Source organism: Zonotrichia leucophrys, chromosome 14 (assembly GCF_028769735.1).
Source record: "Zonotrichia leucophrys gambelii isolate GWCS_2022_RI chromosome 14, RI_Zleu_2.0, whole genome shotgun sequence".
Lineage (NCBI taxonomy): Eukaryota > Metazoa > Chordata > Aves > Passeriformes > Passerellidae > Zonotrichia > Zonotrichia leucophrys.
The window spans coordinates 12,056,194-12,078,733 of NC_088184.1; the positions used below are offsets into that span (position 1 = coordinate 12,056,194).

Sequence of the window (22,540 nt, forward strand, 5' to 3'; positions counted from 1 at the left end):
CTCCACCCTTCCTGATGTACAACTTTATGAGCCACGGGGAACAGGAATAAGGAGTTTCCTCATTTTTTGCTCCCAGATTTTGATGATGATCACTGACCTAAGCTTTTTCCCAGTGGTATGCAGAAGTACTGCTCAGTTCTCCTCCACATCTTGGTTTCCCAGCCTGCAGATCTCTTGCCTGCTACTTGCCTCCTCTTGTTACAGCAGGATAACAAGTGACACAGGCTGGACCTCACAAACTGGGACAGCTGCTCCCAGAGCACTGATTGCAGGTCTAAAATTGGTTATTTTCTTCCCTTCCAGATAGGAAAATTAATTTCCCATATTTTGACTCCTTATCCTTTTTTATGTATTTAAAACCAGCTCTGAAGAAAGGTTCTTGGCCTCTTTTGGTGCTGTGAACATCTTTCCAGCTCCCTTGGCTGGGGACCTCCTCACTGTACTCTGTGTATGGGACAGGCACAAGGGACTGGGGCAGGGACACTGGCTTGTACTGGCCAGCATGTCCTGGTGTCACCTGGGCTCCCCAGACCCCCTGCTCATACAAATGTGGCAAAAACTTCCAAGTAACTGCTCAAAACCTGAGGAGTGACCAGCACTGGGTGTCTCAGTGTGATATTCCAGCACAAGGATGGAGCTGGAAATGTGAATGGGGTGGGGGCTAGTCCCAGGCTGAATTATCATCTGGGGGTTTCTCTGTGACTGCCTGCTCTGAGGAGAAATGTTCCCAATTCTCTTGTTGCCACATGTATTTGTTCTGTCTTGTCTGTGTTTTAGGGTTTTAAATATTCTCTTCCCAAAGGGATCATCTGTTCTTGGTTAGCTACCATGAGGCCACCCCACGGCACTGGTGCATTTCAATGGCTAGAAGGACTTGTCATAAAAGACTCTAAGCTCCCCAAAGGCTTTTAAAAACCACATTTTTAATGAAGTTTAAGAACTGGATCTGAATGCTTCTGAACAACGTGATCCTGGAGCAGCTGGGCTGAAACCTATTCCTGTTGGAAAACCGTTGCTGTGTGTGCCAATATTGCAAAGCAAATATTGACTTACAACTATTGCATCTGCATCTATGAAGAATTCTCACTCTCTTGTTCGAGTATCAGTCTTTTTCACCTGCAGCCTTCCTCCCGATTAAATTGCTGCTGTAAATTCCACTGTTTGTTAACATCCTTGTCCTCAGGGTATGGGTGTGCTCTTCAGGCTTTCATGGAAATACAAAGAGAAGATCACCCTTTTTATACAGAGAACTACAATTTTTTTTTTCTGCAGAATTTTTGAAGTTTGTGTTTTCTGTTTTCAGTGGTTACCTTATATCCTCGTGGCTGAGCTCTGTGTGACTAATTCCTCCTTCATCTGCAGTTGGGCAAAAATTATTCTCAAGAGACCTGAAAGACCAGAGCCTTGGGTTGAGAGTGAAGCAGAGGCCAAGAACATCCCTCACCTCTGGGGCAGCTGGAAGAAAATGACTCCAGCCACAGATGTCTCAGCTCCTCTGCCCACAGGGCAGTGACAGCCCAGCAGCAGCAGAGCTCCTGGGGCTCCAGTGGAGGCTGGAGCCAGGTTCACTTTGAGATTTGTGCTTTGAACTGTGTGACAATCTGTTCACACTGATCTGAAATGATTGTTCTGAGTGCCCAGACCCACCAGGGTACTGCTCATAATACTGCTTATAAGGGCAAGAGCTGCTCTGTGATGGAGGCCACAGAGCAATTAAACTTGCCAAGTGCAAATTGCATTGCAGTGACCCTAAGAGCTCCTGGAGGGGATGAGGGGTGATACAGAGGAGCAAGGAAGGCTGGTGGCTTCTTGCTGGTTGGAACCCCCAGATGTTTGCATTCCCAGGGAGATGAGGCACCTCCAGAAGTTACAGATCAGCTCCATCAGGGTCCAGCCTAGCAGGTGCTGTATTTCAGAATCAGATCATACACATTAAATTACTTTCCCTGCCTAGGAAACCTCATGGCCTGGATGAAGGCTTCCCAGAGGATGCTGTAGAGCAAGCAGAGCTCTGTAAGTTGTTGGGAGAATGGGAATGCAGTATTGTACTGAGCTTTGTGCACTCCCCTGTTTACAGCACAGTGCTGGGCTGAGCAGCAGCAGAGCTGCTGTGCCTTGGGGAGACAGTGGCACCCCTAAGCAAACCCTTCTCCCCAGAGGGGAGCTGCTGGGGCCCTGCAGTGTTTCTGGGTCGCTGCAGTCTCAGAGGAGCTATTCAAGGGGAAAAACACATGCACATTCCTGAGCACAATTCCTGAGCACAATGGAGCCCAGCGCCAGGCGATGCTGTGGTCCAGGAGCATCCTCGGAGGAGTAGGAGGAAGATTTACAGGAATACCTGAAAGAGGAAGACTATAGTTAAACTTCCAGTTCCCCCAGAAGGTGGAAGACAATAAGCAGCCATCAAAAGGCATTTCCTGGCCATCTATTGTTTCCCTCTCTGAGTTGTGCTCATGCTTTGCACATGGTCTGCAAGTGGACAGACTTTCTAATTATAGCACCAGGTGAAGAGCTGTGCACGTGCTGGGTGCCAGAGCCTTGGAGCAGTCCCTGACCAGCTGGATGAAGGTGTTTTAGCAAACTTTTGTACCTGGCACCATTTCTCTGTCTCACAGCTGGCCTCACCAGCCACAAGAGCTGTCACAGCCTCCCCATCCCCAGTGCCTGCCCAGCTCTCATCCCACTGGAGGCTGGTGCAGAGCAGGGACTGTTCCCTCTCCTCTCTCCACGCACACACAGCATTGTCTCTTCTCCAGGTTAGGGCACCCGACCTATCCTCCATCTCTGCCAGTCTTTATCTCACCCCATTTCCTGGCCCCAGCTTTTCTGTCCTAATTAAATGGTAAAAACACGTGGGATCCAGGCCAGGCACGAATGGTTTCAGCAAAGCAATTAGCCCTACGTGAGCGAGGAACAATTAGCGCGGCTCTCTGGAATTCGGCCATTGTGCCGGCTCATTGTATATTTTTGCCTTAAAAGGGGGCCAGCGTGTTGGGAGGGGAGCAGGGCCCCCGTTCGCAGAGCCGGGCTGACATTTGCACTATGTTAGTCATGCTACATGTCAACATTTTTGTGAGCTTTCCAAAAACAGAAATTCTAATGGGATGTTTTAATCCCATCTTCACCCCCGCACGTCCCCCCTGCGCCTCTCCCCCTTTCAGCTCCCACCTCCCTCCTCCTCCTCCCTGCCTTGCACAGCGCTAATGCCATCCCCTCTCGGCTTTGCCTCCCGGAAACCAGCGGAGCCAGAGCAGTGAAATTCCTATTTCAGCTTGCATCACATGAAAAATGAACTGTTGCTTTTAATCCCTTTTGCAGCGGCAGTGGGAAGGGAGCAAACAAATTTCCCAGGGGTGCAGTGGGGAAATTGGAGGGGGTGGGATTTTGGAAACACCAAGGCAAGCTGGGGGAAGTGGTGGGTGAATATTGACTCGCTCATCCACCTTTGAAAAACCCCTCAGCAAGTAAATCGGGGCACCCCAAGGGTAAGGAAGAAGCCAAGAAGCTGTGGGGGCCCAGAGAGAAGCCAAAATCCCTGTGAGCAACCAACATTTTGAAGCAGCTTTTGCAGGAGTGTTTCAGGGCCAGAGTGGCACACATATCTGATCTGGGTTGGGTGCTGAGGGTGTGCACAGGAGGCTGTGGGACCTACCACAGGCCCTGAGATGCTCAGGTCTGAGCAGGGAGTTAAAATGCATCCCTGATGCTCCTGCCTGGCTGCTTCTCCCCAGGAGGTTTGGGAAACCTGGAGCTGTAGGTAGCTGTGGCCAGGAAAAGAATGGCCCATCATGGAATGGGACAAGCCACTGCATCAGACATGGACAAAACCATGAGATTTAAGGAGTTATTAAGGCAGATGCTGGTCTGGAGGGGAGCACAGTGCAGGGTTTGGCTGGGATGGGCTCTGGGAGCAGCCTGCCTTTGGTTGCTGTTCCTTATACATATACAAAACCCCCCCAAAAAACTAAACAAACTATATATGACAGTTCTTCTGTTGCTGGAGGCTGGACATGGGGCTCACTGGGTCTTTGTCCATCCAGTCCAGCCCAGCATGAGATTTGATTCCTGCCTTCTCCTTGGGGTAATCATCAAACACTTCCCCTGACATCAGCGTCTGGCTCCTTTTCAGAAAGGCAAAGCAGAGAGGGAGCTCACAACAGGAACATGAGAAAATTTGGGGCCAGAAAGAATGAGAGGCCAAAAATTAAAGGCCAGGAGCTGCAAGCTCTGCTGACCACACCTCTGGAAGGAGCTTGGGACAGGCTGGCCATCATCTACAGCAAACTGTGATCTCAGCTTGTTGTGCTCCTGCTCTGCCTGTACAGATGGACACAAACAGACACCAGCCCAGGGGACAGGGACCATGGTGTCTTTGCCAATGTCACCTCTTGGGAAAATGAGGCCTGAGCACTGCTGAAGGCTCTGGCTCTATGATAATCTCATGCAGTGCAGTGTTACCAATCACAGTCACTGCTTATTTAATTATTGGGTTTTTTCACCCCAAATCCACGCTGCCAGTTATTCTGAGCAGTGTGCAGCAGTAAATCTCATGCTGGGAGATTAGGGCAGCTCTAAATCTCCCTGGTTTGCTCTTGGGGTCAGCACCAAGTGAGGCACCTGCAGGCAGAGGCTGCTGCCCCCAGCCCGGCGCCCCTGGCTGGCAGCAGTGTCAGCCCCCCATGGCCCAGAGCTGGACCCATGGAGAGTGTGCTCCTGCCCACCAGCCCAGGGATTTTGGGGTGACAAAGCCAGGTCTGTGAAGATAGTCCTCAGCTGCCCCAGGAGCTACTATTGGGAGATGCACAGGCTGTGGGAAAGAAGGGTTACATCCAGTTGATTTTGCTCCCTTTCCCTCAAGTTCCCTTTCCCTCATGTTTTTACCTTTATTCCATGGTTTTAACATCAAAATTCCAAGCCCCAAGGGAAGGAGTGGAAATCCCCCCTTGCACACCTTATGCTGCCAAAACTCTCCTGAGATCAACCTCGCTGGTGAAGCACTGGGAGAGGCATTAAATCAACAGTGGATGCCCCACCAGCCTCCCCTCTCCCCACACCTTCCTCCCCTCCCCTGGGCTGAATAGGGAGCATGAGAAACCAGGCTGGGCAGGGACGGCCCCGTGCCCCTCGCTTTCTTTCAGGATCAGAGCATCCATGGGGCCGCTTGTGTTCCCCCAGCTCCTCCTCTCCCCCCGCAGTACCGGGAGCTGTAATCTGGAGGCAGCGAGCCTGGAGATGGAGAAAAATGCAGGAGCTGGGGGTGGGGGGGAGACAGGGACCGTCCCTTCCCGCTACCACCACCGCCAAAGCCCCAAATTCTTAGACCTGGAGGAGTCACCACCAAATTCCATTCAACTGACAGAAAAGAAATCAAATCCTTTTAAAGAGAGCCCACTTTCCCCGCAAGAATGCTCCCTCGGCCTTTTGTTGAGGGCTTTGCTTGCTCCCAGCAGCTCGGAGGAAGCTGCTCCAATACATTAACCAGTTTAACTTGCTCGTGACCCCCTCTGCCCAGCGCACAATGAAACTCCTCGCCCGCTTTTCTCCCTGGCTCCTTTTCAGCAGCTAAATCCCCCGCTGTTCCCTGCTCGCTGCCTCTCTCACTCAACCTTTCTCAGGCCTCTGCTTCAGCCCCGGGAAAATAATGACGCTTTGCATTTGTATGGCCCCCGGCCCCGTGGGATCTCACAGTGCCCCGCACGGATGGAATCGTGTCCTCCCGCCCCGCCGAGGGGACCAGCAGACCCCAGAGGTGGAGGGGAAAAGCGATGGAGGGTCCGAGGCCACGGAGGGTGGAGAGGGCTGGCAGCAGGGGCTGGTGGTGCCAGCGCTGGAGCACATCGGGAATTGATGGCGTGGGGACAGTTCAGCATCAGGAGATGCAGCACAGGCACTCCTTGCAAGAGATTTGCGTGCTGGGCAGGGAGATGCTGGCGCGCTCCACCTCAAAGGCACGGCCAGACCCTCTGCTACAAGGGCAGGAAGGTTTTTTGTTTCGAAGGTGTTTAAAAAAAGCCGCGATAGATGAAAAAAGCTGAGCCCTGAATAGCGGAGCCCATCAGACAATGGGAAGTTAACCAAGCCCGGAACGGGAGCGCGGAGTTCTGCCGCGGGGCTCTGCCGCTTTCCTACCAGTAATTGATGCAAAAATCTCTTTTGTGCGCGCAGAAAATCCCAGAAAGAAAAAAGCGGGGGGTGAGAGGCAGACCAAGGGCAGCATCCAGCTCTTGGGCCGCCCTCCTCCGACATCTCCCTCCCAAACCTGAGCTGCTCAGTGGGAGCAGTGGCCGCCCGGCCGCACGTCGGGGCTGAACCCCGTTAAATACCCCCGACATTGCGACAGCAGCGAAGTCGGCGCCTGACAGAGCTTTTAACCCCTGTCCGGCGGAGCGCGTAAATCGCAGCGGGCAGACAATGCGGCTTTGCAGCCCGAGCGCGGCATTTCTCTCGGATGACCTGAACACTTTATTCCTGGGGATTTATTAACCATTTTTAGCAGCCCTGAGAACCTGGGAGCTTCTTAGGGACCACCTATTGAGCGCCGGGGTCAGGCTGCGAGCAGGGGCGATGCGGAGAGTTTAAACCCATTTAAACCGACCTAATACCGTGGTATGGTTGAAAGGGAGATGCCCCACGTGCAGCCCCGGCCCTGGGTTTGGTACGGGGCTGAATCCACCTATCTGCAGTGGAAAACTAGTCTGGAGTTTCAGTGAAATTGATCTGAAGTGGGAGCGATCGTATCCTTGAGATTTGGGGGATTTGAGCAGGGTGTTCTGTCTTGGAATCATCTCTGTGGAGTCAGGAATGTGGGGTGCACACCAGCACCCTGCAGCCTCACCTCACATCTCAGTGTGAGGAGTTATGGACTGTGTCCACAATGGGATCCTTTTTGGGAGAGGGAGTGAGATACCCCTTTCTGGTCCAGCCTGGGCATCCCTTTGGCAGAACAGCCATGACAGAATCCATCTCCCCTACCTCGTGTATTTACGGGCCACCCAAATTTGTCTGGTCCTGGAGTCACCCCTGTTGGGCTTAAGCTTTTTGTACCCAAAAAATTGTCTGAATACCAGTGAACGGGCACCAAACCTTCCTTGGACCATCCTCCCCATGCCCACTATTGTCTCCCTGCCCCTCAGGTGCCATCCTGTGCCCACTGAGGAGTAAGCAGGGTTTCCCCGGGGGAATCAGTGCCTCGTGGCAGGTGAGGGAGGCATTAAATCAGCAGCGGATTTAATCCTTGGTGTCAGCATCAAGCGAGGCGCCTGGAGGGGAAATCTGTGGGGACGCGGCCAGCGGCTGGACAATCCCGGAGGAGTCTTGTTCTGGCAGGACGGTGCTGCTGGAAGAACAAATTCCAGCCGGGCTGGACGGCAGCTGTGGCAGCACAGCGGCTCCTCCAGCCCCTGCATCCCCGAGGGGCAGCACAGCGGCTCCTCCAGCCCCTGCATCCCCGAGGGGCAGCACAGCGGCTCCTCCAGCCCCTGCATCCCCGGGGCCCGGCGCACACAGAGCCCGGCGCACACAGAGCCCGCATTGTCACTCGCAGTTGTGTCCCCAACATCTGGCCACAGCGCGTGTCCCCAGCCAGCGCCGGGGCTGCGGGAGTGGCAGAGCAGCTGGTCGGGGGAAAAGTGCCTTTCCTCCCCTTTTGGCTCCTGGAGAAAGGGGCTCTTTCTTCATTCAGGGTTTTGCTGCTCGGGCTTTTCAGCTGCCTCTCGAGCCGCGGTTGTTGTGCCATAGGGTTTGGAGACAAAGGGCGCCCAAAAAAAAAAAAAAAGAGCAAATTGAGACTGGAAGGCTGGGCAGCAATAGCGGGAAGTGGGGAGTGTGGGATTTGGTTCCTGTGTTTGTATGGTCTAACTGCCTTTTTAAAAATTTTATTATGGGAGGCTTCTTTGGCAACCCAGGTCTGTATCCAGATGTGGCCAATGCCCTGAAAAACGAAGCCCCAAAGTCTCCCCGAGTGTTTCTAGCCTGGGATCATGGTTCAAGTGCTGACCAAGAGAATGCATGGCCTAAAATCAAGAGGAGGCAAATGCTGGGGCTTGCCTGAGGAAGCAGTTTCCCTGCTTCATCCTGCCTGGTATTATGGTATTGTTTATCCAGTGCCAGAGATGAATGGAACACGTGACAGCAGGAAAAATGCAAGTTGGACAAGGTCCCTGCCCAAAAATGCAGCAGCCCCTGATTATGGCATTACATTGCAGCCCAGGCCCAAACCCAAATCCGCCTCCCTGTAGCAGCACACTCCCTGGGAAAGAAAACCCCAAGAACTCACTGCTTGCAGAGACAGAGGGGAAGGGGGAAAAGAGGCCCCGGGATTTGGCGCCAGGAAAATATCGAGTTGGTGGCACATCCAAGACCCGATTTCAACCCAGTTTTCTCTTTCAGGCACCACATCTCCCACTGTCTGGCTGGAAAAAGTGTGTCTCAAATTTAACAAGTGATCATTATCATGATTAGTGATCACTGGAGGCGAGGGGAGGGGGCTGCTGGGTACCTGTACAACATTTATTTTCACATATCCCAGCACTTTGAGGCTTCAAAGCACAGTGCTGTGCCTGGGATGAGGCTGGTCAAGTCTGGGAGCCTCTCCAGGTCTCCCTGAAGAAGGAATGAGAGCAGACGCTCCTGGCTCCCTGTCCCCAGATTTACCCACCAGAATGGAGCTTGGTGGAAGTGAGAGAAGACTGAGGTTTTTTTGGGGAGGAGGTTTGGTGTGTTTGTTTTAAATTATGCTTTGCCTCACGGGAGACTGATGGGACAATGCCTGGAGTTTGGTCAGGCTGCTCAGCTTTCTGGAAACCTCTTGGACAGGGCTGTGAGAACATCTCGGTGCAGGGCTTTGGGCAGCCCGGGACGGGGAAGGAACACACCGCACCCTCTGCTGCCGACAGGGCAGCGAACGATGCTCCCAGGGCTACAGGGGACCAGAATGTCCCCATCCCTGGGTATCAGGGGAAAGGGAGAAGGAGGAGGAGGAGGAAGAGGAGGAGGCAGCACGGGCACCCTGCCCGCACCCAGTCGCGGGCACGGAGATGCGCAGGGCAGAGGCCGGAGCGGGCAGGACGGGCCCGGAGCAGCCGGGACGGGTGCAGGGGCTGGCGGGGAGGCCGCGGGGCTCGGAGGGGCGCGGGCAGGGCAGGGCCGGGCCGTGCCCACGCCCCGCGTGAGGCGGCCCCGGCTCCGTCCCTCCCCGGGCGGGGCGGGCGCGGTTTAAAGGCGGCGGCGCGGCGGGGGCCGGCGGTGGTGGCGGCGCGGAGCGGCGAGGAGCGGAGGGCAGGCAGGAAGGATGCTGAAGAGCTGCGGGAGGAAGCTGCTCCTGTCCCTCGTGGGCTCCATGTTCACCTGCCTGCTGGTGCTCATGGTGGAGCCGCCGGGCAGGCCGGGGCTGGCCCGGGGGGAGGCCGGCGGGGCGCAGCGGGCGCTGCAGAGCCTGGGGGCGGCGGCGGCCGTGGCTCCTCCGGCGGCGCAGGGGCCGCCCGGGCTGCGCAGCTTCGCCGATTACTTCGGGCGGCTGAGCCGAGCGCGGCGGGAGCTGCCCCCGGCCCCGCCGAGCCCCCCGCGGCCGCCGGCCGAGGACATCTCCCCCCGCGATGTTTTCATCGCCGTCAAGACCACCAAGAAGTTTCACAAGGCGCGGCTGGAGCTGCTGCTCGACACCTGGATCTCCCGCAACCGCGACATGGTAAGGGATGGGGACAGGGATGGAGACGGGGCTGGTCCCCTCCGCTGGCCGGGATGGAGCGGCTCGGGGCGGGCTGCAGCCCACGCTTCTCTGCCGCGGTCCTGGCACCTCGTTCTGCGCGATCCGGGTGGTGCCGTGACCCAGCAAACACCACCTGCCCTTCCCTTGTGCCCATATCGCTGAGCAGGGCGGTGTTCTGAGGCTGGCTGGGCTGTTCTGCAGCCAACTGTGGTTTTGGGAGGGTGAAATGCGGCGTTGCAGGGTGAGTGATGGAGGGAGCCCGACCTTGGCTCCTCGCACTCAGAACCCTCCCCAAACTCTGCTCCGGGGTCCTTTCCCCTGAGTACCCCCATTGCTGCTCTGCTTTTGGCTGGTAAACTGAGGCACGGTGTGGGGGTACAGCCCAGCCCGTGGGTGCCACAGGCCGGGTCAGGCCCCTGCAGTTGTGCTGCTCAAAAAACACCCAGTTTATGAGCCCAGGGCTGGGAGACGTGCTGCTGGGATGTGCTGAAGCTCTCGGTCCCCTGGCGAGGGACTGGGCAGGACTGGAGTTGCTGGGAGCTCTGTGGGCTCACCCACACCGGGGCAGCTCCAGCGAGTCTGGTTCCTGACCTTAATGATGTCCTGGCAGTCCCTTGCTCTGTCCTTCAAGTACTGAAGCAAAATTCAAAAGGGGAAAAAAAAAAAAAAGCTGTTTCCTTAGGAAATGTGCTTTGCCATTTGCTCTTAAGACACTTTTTCTACCCTTAGACAGCTTCCCAAAAGTAAGTTATGTCTGGTCCTAACCTTTTCTTCCTACTGTCTTCACGTGTTTCCTCCTGGCCTGGAACTCAGTTTCTTGCTTGCAAACTGTTTTCCTTGGAAATCTGGAGTGGCTGAGGGTGGAGGTCATGGGGGAAGGATTGACCTGCCCATGCCATGCCCCCCTCACCCAGGTCTGCTGGACCCTGTGGGGTCTTGGCTCCTTCACTGCACCCCAAGAATTATCTTGCTGCATTTTTCCCCTGTGAATTGTGGGGGGGTTTTTTTGTGGTTTTTTTTTTTTTTGCTCATGTTTCCTGGGCTTGGCAGTGGATCTGCCACTTCTCCTTGGTCCAGTTATTTAATGGAAACCTCTTTTATGCCCTGCTGTCACTGCGAGGGGGTGGTGAGTGGTGGTGGAGTGAAACGCTCTTTGAGCACCTACAGATGATCCTGGGAATGGCTGCTCTTTTTTTTCTTCTCCCTCTTGTGAGCTCCGGCTTTCTTCTAGGGTTTTTTTTCTTTTTTTTTTGTGCTTCGTTTGTCCGTTTGGATTCCCAGAGCCCTGAGGCTCGGCTCTCACGCTGTCCCCCTGGGCAAGCTAACAAAGCCCCTTTTCTCCTGGCGCAGAGAAAAGGCTTCGCAGCCTCTTGTGTGGCACTTTCCATGGGAACGAGGGAGCCGGAGCCGGCCGTGTCCAGGTCAGGTTGCCTAGAGATGAGGGCCATGAAGCCAGGGGGGCCGCAGCCCGGCGAGGTGCCTGCCTGACAAGCCAAGCCGCTGAGTGACGCCTCTTGTACAGCACTTGAGCACAAGGAGCTGCCGAGAGAGCTGGAGGCAGCACGAACTCCTGCGGGGCAAAGCAGGGATGTGAGCACAGGGGATGAGCCCGCCCTGCTGGGGGTGACCGGCTCTGCCCTTCCCACGCTGTCCCTGGGAGGCTTTGAGGCATCCTGGGCTTCCCCAAGCTTGGCATCAGGTTGGGGATTTTTGCCTGCAGAGTGTGGGGTTGGTGCTATGGGGCTCTTCTTTCCTGCTTCCCTGCATCTCTTCCCTGCCTGGCCCCCTGGTTTCCATCCCAGGACGGTGATTTGGTGGCACTGCCTTTGCTCAAACGTCTCTCTTGGTCTGAGTCAGGCCTGTCTCTGCTCATCCTCCCTCACTCTGGGTTTCACTAATGGTGCTCAGGCATGTGAGCTGCCTCACCAACGCGGGGAAGTTCCTGCCCAGGGGCTGAGAATCTCCTTTGCCTGATGCAGCTTCTCTTCCTCCTCTCACTCAACCCCCCTCAACCCCCAGGCAGGAGGGATGCAGACATGCTGAGAAGGGGTTAAATCCAGCAGGTAGCTCCTGGCAGATAGGGGGAACAGCCATTGTGTCCTTCCTTGGCCGTTCTTTGTTCTGCCCACAATAGTCCCTGTTTCCTGCCCTCTGTCACCTCCAAGACACTGCAAAGGGCACCCCCTTCTCCTTCCTGCCTCTCTGCACAGGGAGAGCACATCCCTATTCCCTTCTAAATCCCCTCTTTGGGTTGCACAATCCAGGCCGGACAAGCTGCTTTTGGAGGAGAGTTATGTGCTCTCCCCTCTTTGCTTTGGGGAGAGTTTCTAGCTGTCTCAGTATCCTCAGGATGCTGTAGAAACTTTGCACTTGAAAGGAAAGAGAGAGGGGAGGAAAATGACCATAAAGCAGAAATCCTGGACAGGAGCAACTCCAAATCCACTGCTTTCTTGCCGAGTCGGGTGATCTGCAGCGGCAGAGCCGCCAAAGACACCTCTGCTGCCCCTGGGGGTGCCCTGGAGGCGCTGAGTGTCCCTGGGGCACCCGGAGGCATCCAGGCAGCTCGGCACACGCCTCGCAGCCCGCCGGGGCTCAGCCCGGGCCGCCGTCCCGGCAGCGTGGGATCCGCTGGCTGCCTCCCGTCGGTAATTGCAGCCTTTGAAAAATTCCTGCTCTCGGGGCAAAGCCAACGGGCTCGCCTTCCAAAGAGCACGCTCCTCTGATGGCGGCTCCCAAATTCCTCTAGCACCTTGGCCAGGGTCCCCACCCACACGCCGGAGTGTGCTGGCATGCCAGTCTCACTCGCACTCCCACCAGAGCTGGGCTGGGACCGGGGGCTGCTCATCCCAAACCAGCCCCACAGTGCAGCTGCCTCCCCCCGGCCCTGGGCTGGGTGCCAGGCCCTGCTGAGCACCCGGGTGGGGTGTGAGGGTCCCTCCCTGCTGTCCCCCGGTGCAGCCTGTGTGGGTTTAAGGGGTGGGAGCCCCTCCATTGCCCGTCCCGAAGGAAGGATGCTGCTGTCCTTGCCCATAAAAGCCCCGGGGCCGGCGAGCGGCGCGTGGAGCACCAGGCGGGAGGGAGGGTGGGGGACCCTCGCCACACAATGAGCTCATTGTTTGTGAGGAGGTTATTAAAAATTATAGCATTTAAAATTACAGTGGAGGATTCTTCCTCTTGCTGAAGGGAGCGGGGGGAGGGAGGAAGGGCCCGCGGCCCTGCAAGCCCCTTCTCCGCCTCTGCAGGTCCCAGCCCTGCGATCCGGGGCCAGCACAGACCCGCCCCCGGTCCGGGCAAAGCCACCCCATGGACTGTAGGCTGCTGCCATCGTGGCACGCTGTCATTGAAGGGACATGGCCATCACACTGCTCCCAACTTGGTGAAGGGGGTGGGGATTTTCCCTCCTAAACCCCGAGGCTGGAGGGATAAGAAGAACATTTCCTTGGGGGACACAAAGCTGACAGGCAGCACCCTGACCTGCTCCAGGACCCCTCACCCAGCTGGAGACTGAGCCCCCCCCCCCAACCAGCACATCTTGCTGCCTCCTTTCCTCTGCACCCGGGCTGTGAAAAGGGTGCTGGGGTGCTCCATCCTCTCCCAGCATGGGGAAGTGAGATGTGGCACAGGGTCAGGGTTTGTGCACCGCAGGGTCACGGGGTGCCTGCCTGGCCCAGTTCCCCTTTTGGTGGGGTGGTGGCAGGCATGGGGGCATGCTGAGAGTGTGTCACCCTGGGGAGTGACAGAGCCACTGGGCCGGGCAGCACAGAGAGCCCACAATGACCCTGGGATGGCCCTGGCTGGAGGGGACACTTTGTGCAGCACCAGCCATGAGCGCCCCACGGGCTCCAGCAGCGCAGGGGAAATGAGTCACCCCGAAAGGAGAAACGAAGGGGAGGAAAGAAAGAAAGAAAAGCTCCCTCCCCAAGGGCTCGGAGAGGGCTGGCGGCGGCTGGCTGGCTCCTGGCGGGCACTGGGGAGGGGCTGACCCCGCTCTGGCCGCCGGGATCCATCCCGGGTGCCGCTCAGTCCCGGCCGCGGGGCCGCGCATTGTGCGGGGCTGCGAGCTGCGCTGGCAGCTATTGTTCGGGAGGGACTTGGCATCCTGTGTTTCTTGAAGCTGCAGTTCTGAGAACAATGAGGTTTCCTGAAGGGGCTGGTGGGGGGGAGCAGAGGGCCCTTCCTCTCTTGCACCCTGCAGGAAAAGTTACTGGGGGGGGGGGGGGCCAAGAGGTCCTTGCAGCCCTCGGTGCTGTGGCTGGCACAGGGGCCAGGTGGGAGAGAGGTGGCTGTGAGGGCTGGGAGTGCTCTGGGGGTGATGGTTCACAGGTGACAGCTCAGGGATGCTGGCTGCAGTGCCCACTTGCACCACTACAAATTGAACTCTGCCCTCATGTCTGGCATCCTACATGGGAGATGCCAAAGGTGGATTCATGTTTTTTGCTTGGTCTCATCCTTTCCTGGCCTATCCCCTTCCAGGCTGTCACGTCTGCTCCTCTCCCCTGCAGCTCCAGGTGAAAGGCCATGCAGGCAGGGTGCATCTTCCCTCCAAGAAACACAAATTAATAACAAAATTAATTTTAAAAAAATGAAGCCTTTAATTGTTTTAGTTTTAATTTAATGTCATGGTGGGGTTGGGAGGGATGTGGGAGACCTGTGAGGCCCTAGTAGGTGCCCACATGGGGCAACTGGCAGCTGTGTGCCCCTGTCCCAGTCCCTGAGGTGGCACCTGGCCCTCCCACACCAGGAATATCCCAGGGCTGTGTGTGGGGAGGGGCCCAGGGGAGATGCCTGGCTAGGATGAAACGTTTCGGTGCAGGCGAGTAATAAACAATTGTCTCTGTGCTCTATTTATAGAGGCTGAGTGCAGGATTAGTTGTGGGGTTATTTTTGGAGCAGCTGAAGGCAGTTGCTGGACGGCGCTTCTGAGCTAATCAAGCAAACATTTTCTGTCTCGCCTGTGCACAGGCTGTGTGTTCCCTGCCCTCCCCAGCAAGGCTGAAACCTGGGCTGGAGTGCCAACCCCCTGTGAGATGGGCTTGTCTCAGGCATCCTTGGATGCTGTCCTGCTGCCCTGCTTCAGTTTGTACCTCAATCAGTTGCCTGAACAGTCTCTGAGCACCTAGGGGAAATGGGGACCAGCAGCTGTACCCCAAATTGTATGGGGGTGAGAGCTCCTCCTCTACACACAGCACTGACCTTGTGCCACCCCAGCAGTGCTGTGTCCATGGAGACACAGCACCACAGGCATCCCTGTCCCCCAGCTGTCCCCTCCTCGCCAGCCCTTCCCCATCCCCTTTGCTCAGAGCCTTCCTGACCTCTGTCCCTCCCCACAAGCCAGGCTGCACGGCAGGCTGTGCATTTGTGAGAATTTGCCTTCCCACCTCCTCCATCATTTTTTTTCTCCCCTGCTTTTTCTTTTCTCCTTTTCAAGCCCCAAAGGTCACTTGTAGCCCCGTCCCCTCCCATTGAGGCTCCGGGCTGTCCCCACCAGCCCCGGCTGGGGACCTGAGCAAACAGGGCTGGGTTAACCAGTGCAGCTGTATGCTAATGACTGCTGCCCGCTTAACTCTGCTCGCTGAGTAAAGTCAACCCCACTATTGTACCCAGCTCCTCAAACAAGCCACAAAACCCCAGCGCGCTCCCGGGGCCGGCTGCGGGGTGGCACCCAATTTCCAGCTCACTTGTAATTCATCATCCCCAGCGCTCCATCGTCCCCCTCTGCTGCCTCCTGCCTTCCCCCCCAGCCCTTTTGTCTTTCCTCCTTTGCCCTTTTGTGCACGTCTGGTTTTTAATAGCGCTTGGCAGCTGGTTGTGGTTTCTCTCCTCCAGCTTTGTTTGCTGCCCGCTGATTGATGGCGATGCCTTTCCCACCCCCTGCTCTCCCCTCCTGCTTCTCGTCCTTCCCCAAATCCCAGGCCCAGAGCAGCCCCTCCAGTCCTCCTTCCTGGGTGACATATGCCAGGAATTAGCTGTGTAAATAGAGGAGTGCAGCCGGGCAGGCAGCTCAGGGGCCCGGTCGGGCGCTGCCTGGCACCGTGGGATTGTGCTGGGATGGGGCAGTGAGGAACCATCCCCTCCTTGGGGCTCACTGGCACCATCTCAGCCCCCTTGGGTAGGACCCAGGGAGCAGAGAGGAGCTGTGGGGGCATTGTGCAAGTGGCCAAGGACAGGCACGTGCTGTTGACACAGGTGGGGACGCGGTTGGAGCCGGCGCCAGGGACAAACACACCTGCCTGGGCGGCTGCTGCGGCGCCACGCGCGCCGGCTCAGCTCTGAAATCCCTGCTCAGATCAGGCTCTGCACCTGCTCCCCTGCGTGCCCCTGCCTCCCCTGGTGCTGGGGACAGCCCCTGTGGCCCCCAACACCTCCCTGCCAGCTGCTGCCCATGCTAAAGGCAACAGGATGGGGATGCTCTGTGCGGGGTTTGCTCCCAAGGGGAGCTCAGCACCCAGCCTGGTCTGCAGCTGGGGTTGGTGTGTGGCTGCCTGGCTCTCCAGTGCCACTCCGGGTTTGGACAAGGTCACCACCAGCTTCCTGGAGGAGCTGTTCCCAGTTGCTGCCCAGAGGTGCTGTGTCACATGCAGAGCCACATGCTCTCAGCCCCTTGGTCCTCAGAGGTGCCTCGTCTTCTCTTTCAGACCTTCATCTTCACTGACGGGGAGGATGAGGAGCTGAAGAAGCAAGCACGTGAGTCTGTGGCTCTTGTCCCTTTGTGTGTGTGACCTGGCCAGGTCCCCTGAAAAGCTCCCACCTGTGGAGCATGGTTGGTGTGGGTCCTGCCCTGGGAACTCTGAAAAAGCCCTTACCACAGGAACATTAGTTGAGAATGACACAATTTGTTTCACTGATGATGCCTAAACACCCTCGGCCTGGGAGCCCCATCTGGGGGCAGCTTTACTTCCCAGCCAGCCCAGCCCATCCCCTACATGATGGGGATCTCAGTAACCCCACTTTTAATCCCACTTTTTGCACCACTTTATCCCTGAGTTGAGCTGGAGTTGATGGCAACACTGACAAGGTTTTGTGGCAGCATTTTCTGGGCTGGGGTCAGTGTGGTCTATTCTCCCCATGCAAATTACTCCTTTTCAGGCTGGGAAGAGATTAACTTTGAGCTGGGCAAGCAAAACAGGGCAGGATTTTTGCTACCATGTCCTGGGGAAACTCAGAGCTCACGGACATCCCCTCACCCCCAAGGTGGCTGGTGCACCCTGGGCAAGGTGATGTAGGGTGGCATCATGCTTAAAATGTGGATAGGGCTGCTCTACAGTGCATCTGCAGCATCCACATTGCTTAATCTTCCCTTCCCTTCTCTCACATGGACAAAAAAGACATTCCCCCAAAAATTCATCATTTGCCCAAAGCACCATAGCATGTGGGTCACTGAGCATCGGGATCACCCATGAGTTTCCATCCCCCTGGCACACCTGGGACATGAGTGGTGAAGTGTCACCGTTTGAGTGTGTGGGGAGGTGTGGGATGCACCAATGGGCTTTGACCCCTCTTTTTTCCCTGCAGGAAATGTCATCAACACCAACTGCTCGGCTGCCCACAGCCGCCAGGCGCTGTCCTGCAAGATGGCCGTGGAGTACGACAAGTTCATCGAGTCCGGCAGAAAGTAAGCGGCTGCTCTGGGGCATAAAGGGGGGCAGGATGGTGCAAACAGAGACCATTTGTGGTTTTGGGGTTGGGGTCTGGGCAGCTGGCCCGGGTGGGTTTGACACTGCTGTCACTGCAGGTGGTTCTGCCACGTGGACGATGACAACTACGTGAACGTGCGGATGCTGGTGAAGCTGCTCTCCAGCTACCCCCACACACAGGACATCTACATCGGGAAGCCCAGCCTGGACCGGCCCATCCAGGCCACGGAGAGGATCAGTGAGAACAAGATGGTGAGCCCGGGGAGAGTTTGGGGCTGGTTTAATGTGGGCTGTGTGCAGAAGGAGCTGTTGTCTCATTGCATTGGTTCCCCTCTCTCGCAGCATCCTGTGCATTTCTGGTTTGCCACGGGTGGAGCAGGGTTCTGTATCAGCCGGGGGCTGGCACTGAAGATGAGCCCTTGGGCCAGGTAAGAGCATTGGTGTTGCTCTCCCATGGGGACTCCTCATGGTCCCCAGGGCACAGAGAGGTGACATTTTTGGGGATGGGTGTTGGACCATGTCCCACAACCTTTCTCTCTTTGCCTTCTGGGGGTGTCTGCAGGGAGCTTGGAAACAAGCTGGGAAGGGCTTCAGTTCCCCCAAAGTGACTTTTAATCAGAGCTGGGCACCCACTGGCCAAGCCCAGAATCCTGCAGGGTGCCCACATCCCCTGGGCTTTGCTCCTCTGCAGCCCCTCTCTGTCTCCCCGCAGCGGGGGTCACTTCATGAGCACTGCAGAGAAGATTCGCCTGCCCGACGACTGCACCATCGGCTACATCATCGAGTCTGTGCTGGGCGTGAAGCTCATCAGGAGCAACCTCTTCCACTCCCACCTGGAGAACCTCCACCAGGTGCCCAAGTCGGAGATCCACAAACAGGTACCCCAAGTTGTCACCTAAAAGTTGGGCATTGTGGCTAAGATATTGTTTGATATGTGACCAAAACAGCCGAGGGGAAAAGCTCCATCCCTATGGGGTGATGCAAAATGTCACTGGAGGCTTTGGGAAATGGGGTGAATTTTGCAGCTCCCCTTTCCTCTGCTTGATTCTTACGGCCATGTCGGCCACTTCACCCCTCTGTGCTTGCCCCCCAGGTGACACTGAGCTACGGCATGTTCGAAAACAAGCGCAACTCCATCCACATGAAGGGAGCCTTCTCTGTCGAGGAGGACCCATCCAGGTGAGCTGGGGCTCCCTGTCCCCCAAACCTGGGTGCCTTGGGGCTGCCACCGTCCCGTGCTCAGCTTTGCTCCTCTCCCCTCAGGTTCCGCTCCGTGCACTGCCTGCTGTACCCCGACACGCCGTGGTGCCCCACCAACATGGTTTACTAGGAGGCGCACGTGCCCTCCAGCCTCGTCCCGCGTTTCCCCGGTATCCGACGGGCGTGCGGGACCTGCGTGCGGGTGTGTCGCTCCGGCCTCGCCGCCGGGCGGACAGACAGACGGACGGACGTCGTTGCTGTGGTATTGCACAGTGTGTGTGTACTGAAGGCTGCTGTGCGGCCCCTTGAGCCCTGCCCTGCCTGCCTCGCTGCCTGCTCCGGCCGGGAGGGCGCAGAGGGACGGGAATGAGCACTTACCCACGGGCACCGCGGCTGGCGCGCCCCACGCCATGCGTGGGCAGCGGCCGCAGCGCGGGGCCCTGCCCCACCCCGGCCTTGCTTCTCCTTGATGGTTGTTGTTTTTTTCCCTTTCAAAGGTTAAGTTTTTTTTGGTGTGTTCTTCCCTGTTTTGCATCTTTCCCCCCAACCTGCTCTTGTAACCCCTGACCCAGCCCATCCTCTCTCCCAGTCCCAAAATCTCAGCAGCGAAGCTCTGGCTCCCAGTTTGGATGAGGGGTCCCTGTGAGTTCTACAGGCAGAGGTGGGCAGGGGAAGCCTCTGGCCATGGCAGTGGCTCCTCCAGGGTCCTGCAAAGCTGCTGGGTGCTCCACAGCCTCACTGGAGGGAGACAGTGGGGTGGCTGGGAGATGGTGTTGGTGTTAACTCCATTTCCCAGAGCTCCCCCCACATAGGTGAAGTGTTGCTGGCAGCATTGGTAGGTGAACTATTTAGAGACTGGTGTAAAGACTTTCTATAAATTGAGTGTGGGAGGAGGGATTTTCCAGAGCTGCCACAGTGGGATGGGCACTGTGTTTGTCCAGGGTCTCCCTCCAGTGCTGCTCGGGCAGCCCTGCAGCTCTGCAAAGGAACACCTCGAGGTCTGCCCAGGCTGTGTGGGTGTCCCCTGTGGGGCCAGAGCATCCTCCAGCCTTGCCCTGGCTGTGGGTGCTGCCCAGGACGCACCTGCCACAGGCAGGCAGCATCTCCAACCCTCCCATTGTGCTCTCCCTGTTGGAGAGGGATTTATCCAGGGAGGGAGAGGGACCCTGCATCACCCAAGAGCTGCCAGCCCTCTCTGCCCCTGGGCTGAGCCAGAGCTGAACATTTCCACCTTGAAGCTGAGTGAAAATAGCCCATAATGGGTGTGTTGTAAATATGTTATTGAGCCAGTATTTTTTTTACTGTGCCTTTTTTTTTTTAAGAAAAAAAGAAAACACAATGAGAAATATGTAGATTTTAAAATGCTTTTTATACATTTTCTGTGGATCAGAAAAAGAAAAATCCCCGACCTTTGATAATCTGTTTAAGAAAGAAAAAAAAAATTTTTTTGCGATGTCTTGTAACTATCACTTACCTTAATTTATATGTTCCAGTATCTGGAATGTCACTCTGTGCTTTCTGTACCTAGGATGTGTTTAAGGCAATAGCTGTGGGGAGGGGAACCAGCATGGACAGTGTGTTCTCAGGGACCTGAACCCGATCGCTGCCACGGGGTTCCCGTGGGAGCGGTCACCAATAAAGTGGCTTTTTTTGCTGACCACAGTCACCTGCTCCCGGCTCCGGCGTCTCTTTATGGATGTGCTGCTCCGAGCAGCCCTTGATCCCCCGCAGATGTTATCACCTCGGGCCGAGCTCTCAGGGATGCTCTGAGGAGGGGCTGCTCCTCCATCCCGTTTTTCCCACGGGTACCGCCATCCTGCTGGCCATTTGCATCCCGGGGTGTGAGGCTCCTCTCCTCCTTCCCCTTCCCAAAAGGCTCGCACAGGCTTTGGCACCTCGGGGCTGGTTTTTCCCAGGCTCGGGGCGGGAGGGAGGCGGTGGGGATGAGGTGAGAGCCGGTTGTTAGCAGGGTGTTGTTAACAGCCGGCGGGCAGGCGTGTGCGTGGGAAGCTTGGAGGAGCCCCTTCCCCCTGCCCGGCCCTCCCCTCAGCCGCTCCACCACAGTTTCAGCCAACACTGAGCATCCACCTGCCAGAAACAAGCCCCAGCTTTCATGGGCTGTGGAGATAGCCCGGGATCTGCCCCACTCCCCAAACCAGTCCTGGTGGTGCCACTGGTACCAACTTCCACCTGTGCCACCCCCTCCTCCCTGCCTTCCTGCACAGCCAGCACCCTTCTCTTTTCCCTCTTCTCTCCTCCCCTCCTCTTCTCTTCTCTTCTCTTCTCTTCTCTTCTCTTCTCTTCTCTTCTCTTCTCTTCTCTTCTCTTCTCTTCTCTTCTCTTCTCTTCTCTTCTCTTCTCTTCTCTTCTCTTCTCTTCTCTTCTCTTCTCTTCTTCTTTTCAAGGCACACTTACTTCACAGTTTCCTTTGAATCTCTGGGTTATCAAGGGCTGGCCCTGCTAAAAATACAGCCTGGCAGGAAATCGGTGTGTGCTGAAGCAGCCACCCCTCCTCCCAGCCCGCTCACCCTTCAGACAGCCACAAAAATCAAAAGTGCCCCAAGCTCTGCAGCCCTCGGTGAGGTGGGGCTCTGGCTGAGAGTGTGGCACATCAGGGAACCACCATTGACCTGGGCACCCCAAAAAGGGCCCTGAAGGAAGGGGAGGGTGGATGGATGGACAGCAGTGCTGCCTGGGGCCAGGGTTGGTGTGCTGGGAGCAGGGTCAGCAAAGGGACCTGTGTCAGGCACAGGAAGCCGTGACACCGAGCCCCATCTGCCCCCCACGAGTTTTCCTATTGCTCACAGGCTGTGGTTTGGCAGCGTGGGCACTTCCCAGCAGTGCTGCTGTCACCTCGCTGAGCCTGACCCTCCCCTGCACCCCAGACAGGAGGGGCAGATGTGGGTTAAGTGCCCATCGAGGCACTGGGCAGCCAGAGGCTGTGGCTTGGGGTTGGGATGCTGCTGTGAGGAAGAGGAGCCCCTGGCATGGGTAAAGGCTGGGGGGATGCTGGGCATGGTGCAACTCCCAGATAGGGGCTTAAAAATTAAAATAAATGCAAATAAAAAAATACAGTTACAAATAAAATAAAATAATAAAATGGAATATACCCCACTGAGCCTTCAGAAGTGGGGGAAGGCAGCTCACCAGCCCTCCAGTTTGTCTCCCACCAGGCTCCCAGCCTCTCCCTCCTCCTTCCCCAAGTCGTGGGCTGAAAAGTAAATAAATACAGGCATTAATAAACAAAAGGAAAACAAAAGCAAAGCCTGCTGCTCTCGCATACTTGGCAGACTCTGCAGGCCAGGCTGCTTTCATCTGCACCCCGGCGCTGGTGTGGGACGTCCTGTTTACTCTCGCCTGCTCGAGGCAGCTGATAAGGCAGCTGTACCTTTTGGAGAGTCTGCTGTGTGCTGATGGGGTGGGGACAAGCCAGGCTTGCTGGGGACACTGCCACCATGGAGGCACTGCTGCTGTTGACAGCACTGTGCCTGGCTGAAGGCTTTCCCCATCCCTGGGTGGTTGCAACATCGAGGGCAGAGAGTGACACACTACTTCAGTCCTTTTTGCTGTTTCCAACCTCCTTTTCTTTTTTTTTTTTTAATGGTTTAATTTGCATTTGGGTCACTTGCAGTCCCAGACTTCGTGTGAGTCACTGTGTTCCCAGCCTGGCTGTGGGGACTTTCACCAGGGACCATGTGAGGGTGAACAGGACCATGTGCTGGGACAAACACCCATCCTGGTATTGACAGCAGCGAGAAGTACTTGAGGCTTGGGGTGGGAGGGCAGTGTTGGGAGACAACAGAACTTGTGTGAATTGGCTCCAAGAGCCACTTCCAGCTGCTTTGGCCCAGAAAAGTGGAATATTTGTGGGAAATGAACATAAAAGCATCCGAATGGCGGGGCCTGAGCGATGCATGCAGCTGCAGCTTTGGGAGCTGCCTGTCCCAGTGCTGGGTGGGAGAGTGCTGGGACCCCTGTGGGGGTATGAGCTGCATCCCAC

General features: G+C 56.5%; 1 protein-coding gene across 1 annotated transcript; it reads left to right on the forward strand.

Annotated features, from left to right (window-relative positions):
- The first annotated feature begins 9,250 nt into the window (after positions 1-9,250).
- On the forward strand, positions 9,251-20,210 carry LFNG (LFNG O-fucosylpeptide 3-beta-N-acetylglucosaminyltransferase). Its single transcript, XM_064726118.1, has 8 exons — positions 9,251-9,685; positions 16,342-16,390; positions 17,219-17,318; positions 17,439-17,592; positions 17,683-17,768; positions 18,053-18,218; positions 18,434-18,519; positions 18,604-20,210. Exons 1-8 carry the CDS (start codon positions 9,290-9,292, stop codon positions 18,668-18,670), a joined length of 1,104 nt encoding a protein of 367 aa, XP_064582188.1. The 5' UTR covers positions 9,251-9,289; the 3' UTR covers positions 18,671-20,210.
- The last annotated feature ends 2,330 nt before the right edge of the window (positions 20,211-22,540 follow it).

What these genes read in the sequence shown, in the direction of transcription:
- LFNG (XM_064726118.1), top strand. Translation starts at nt 9,290, where the DNA reads ATGCTGAAGAGCTGCGGGAGGAAGCTGCTCCTGTCCCTCGTGGGCTCC. An exon ending in TCTCCCGCAACCGCGACATG is followed by an intron (nt 9,686 to 16,341) that starts GTAAGGGATGGG and finishes CTTCTCTTTCAG; the next exon opens with ACCTTCATCTTCACTGACGG. An exon ending in GGATCAGTGAGAACAAGATG is followed by an intron (nt 17,593 to 17,682) that starts GTGAGCCCGGGG and finishes CCTCTCTCGCAG; the next exon opens with CATCCTGTGCATTTCTGGTT.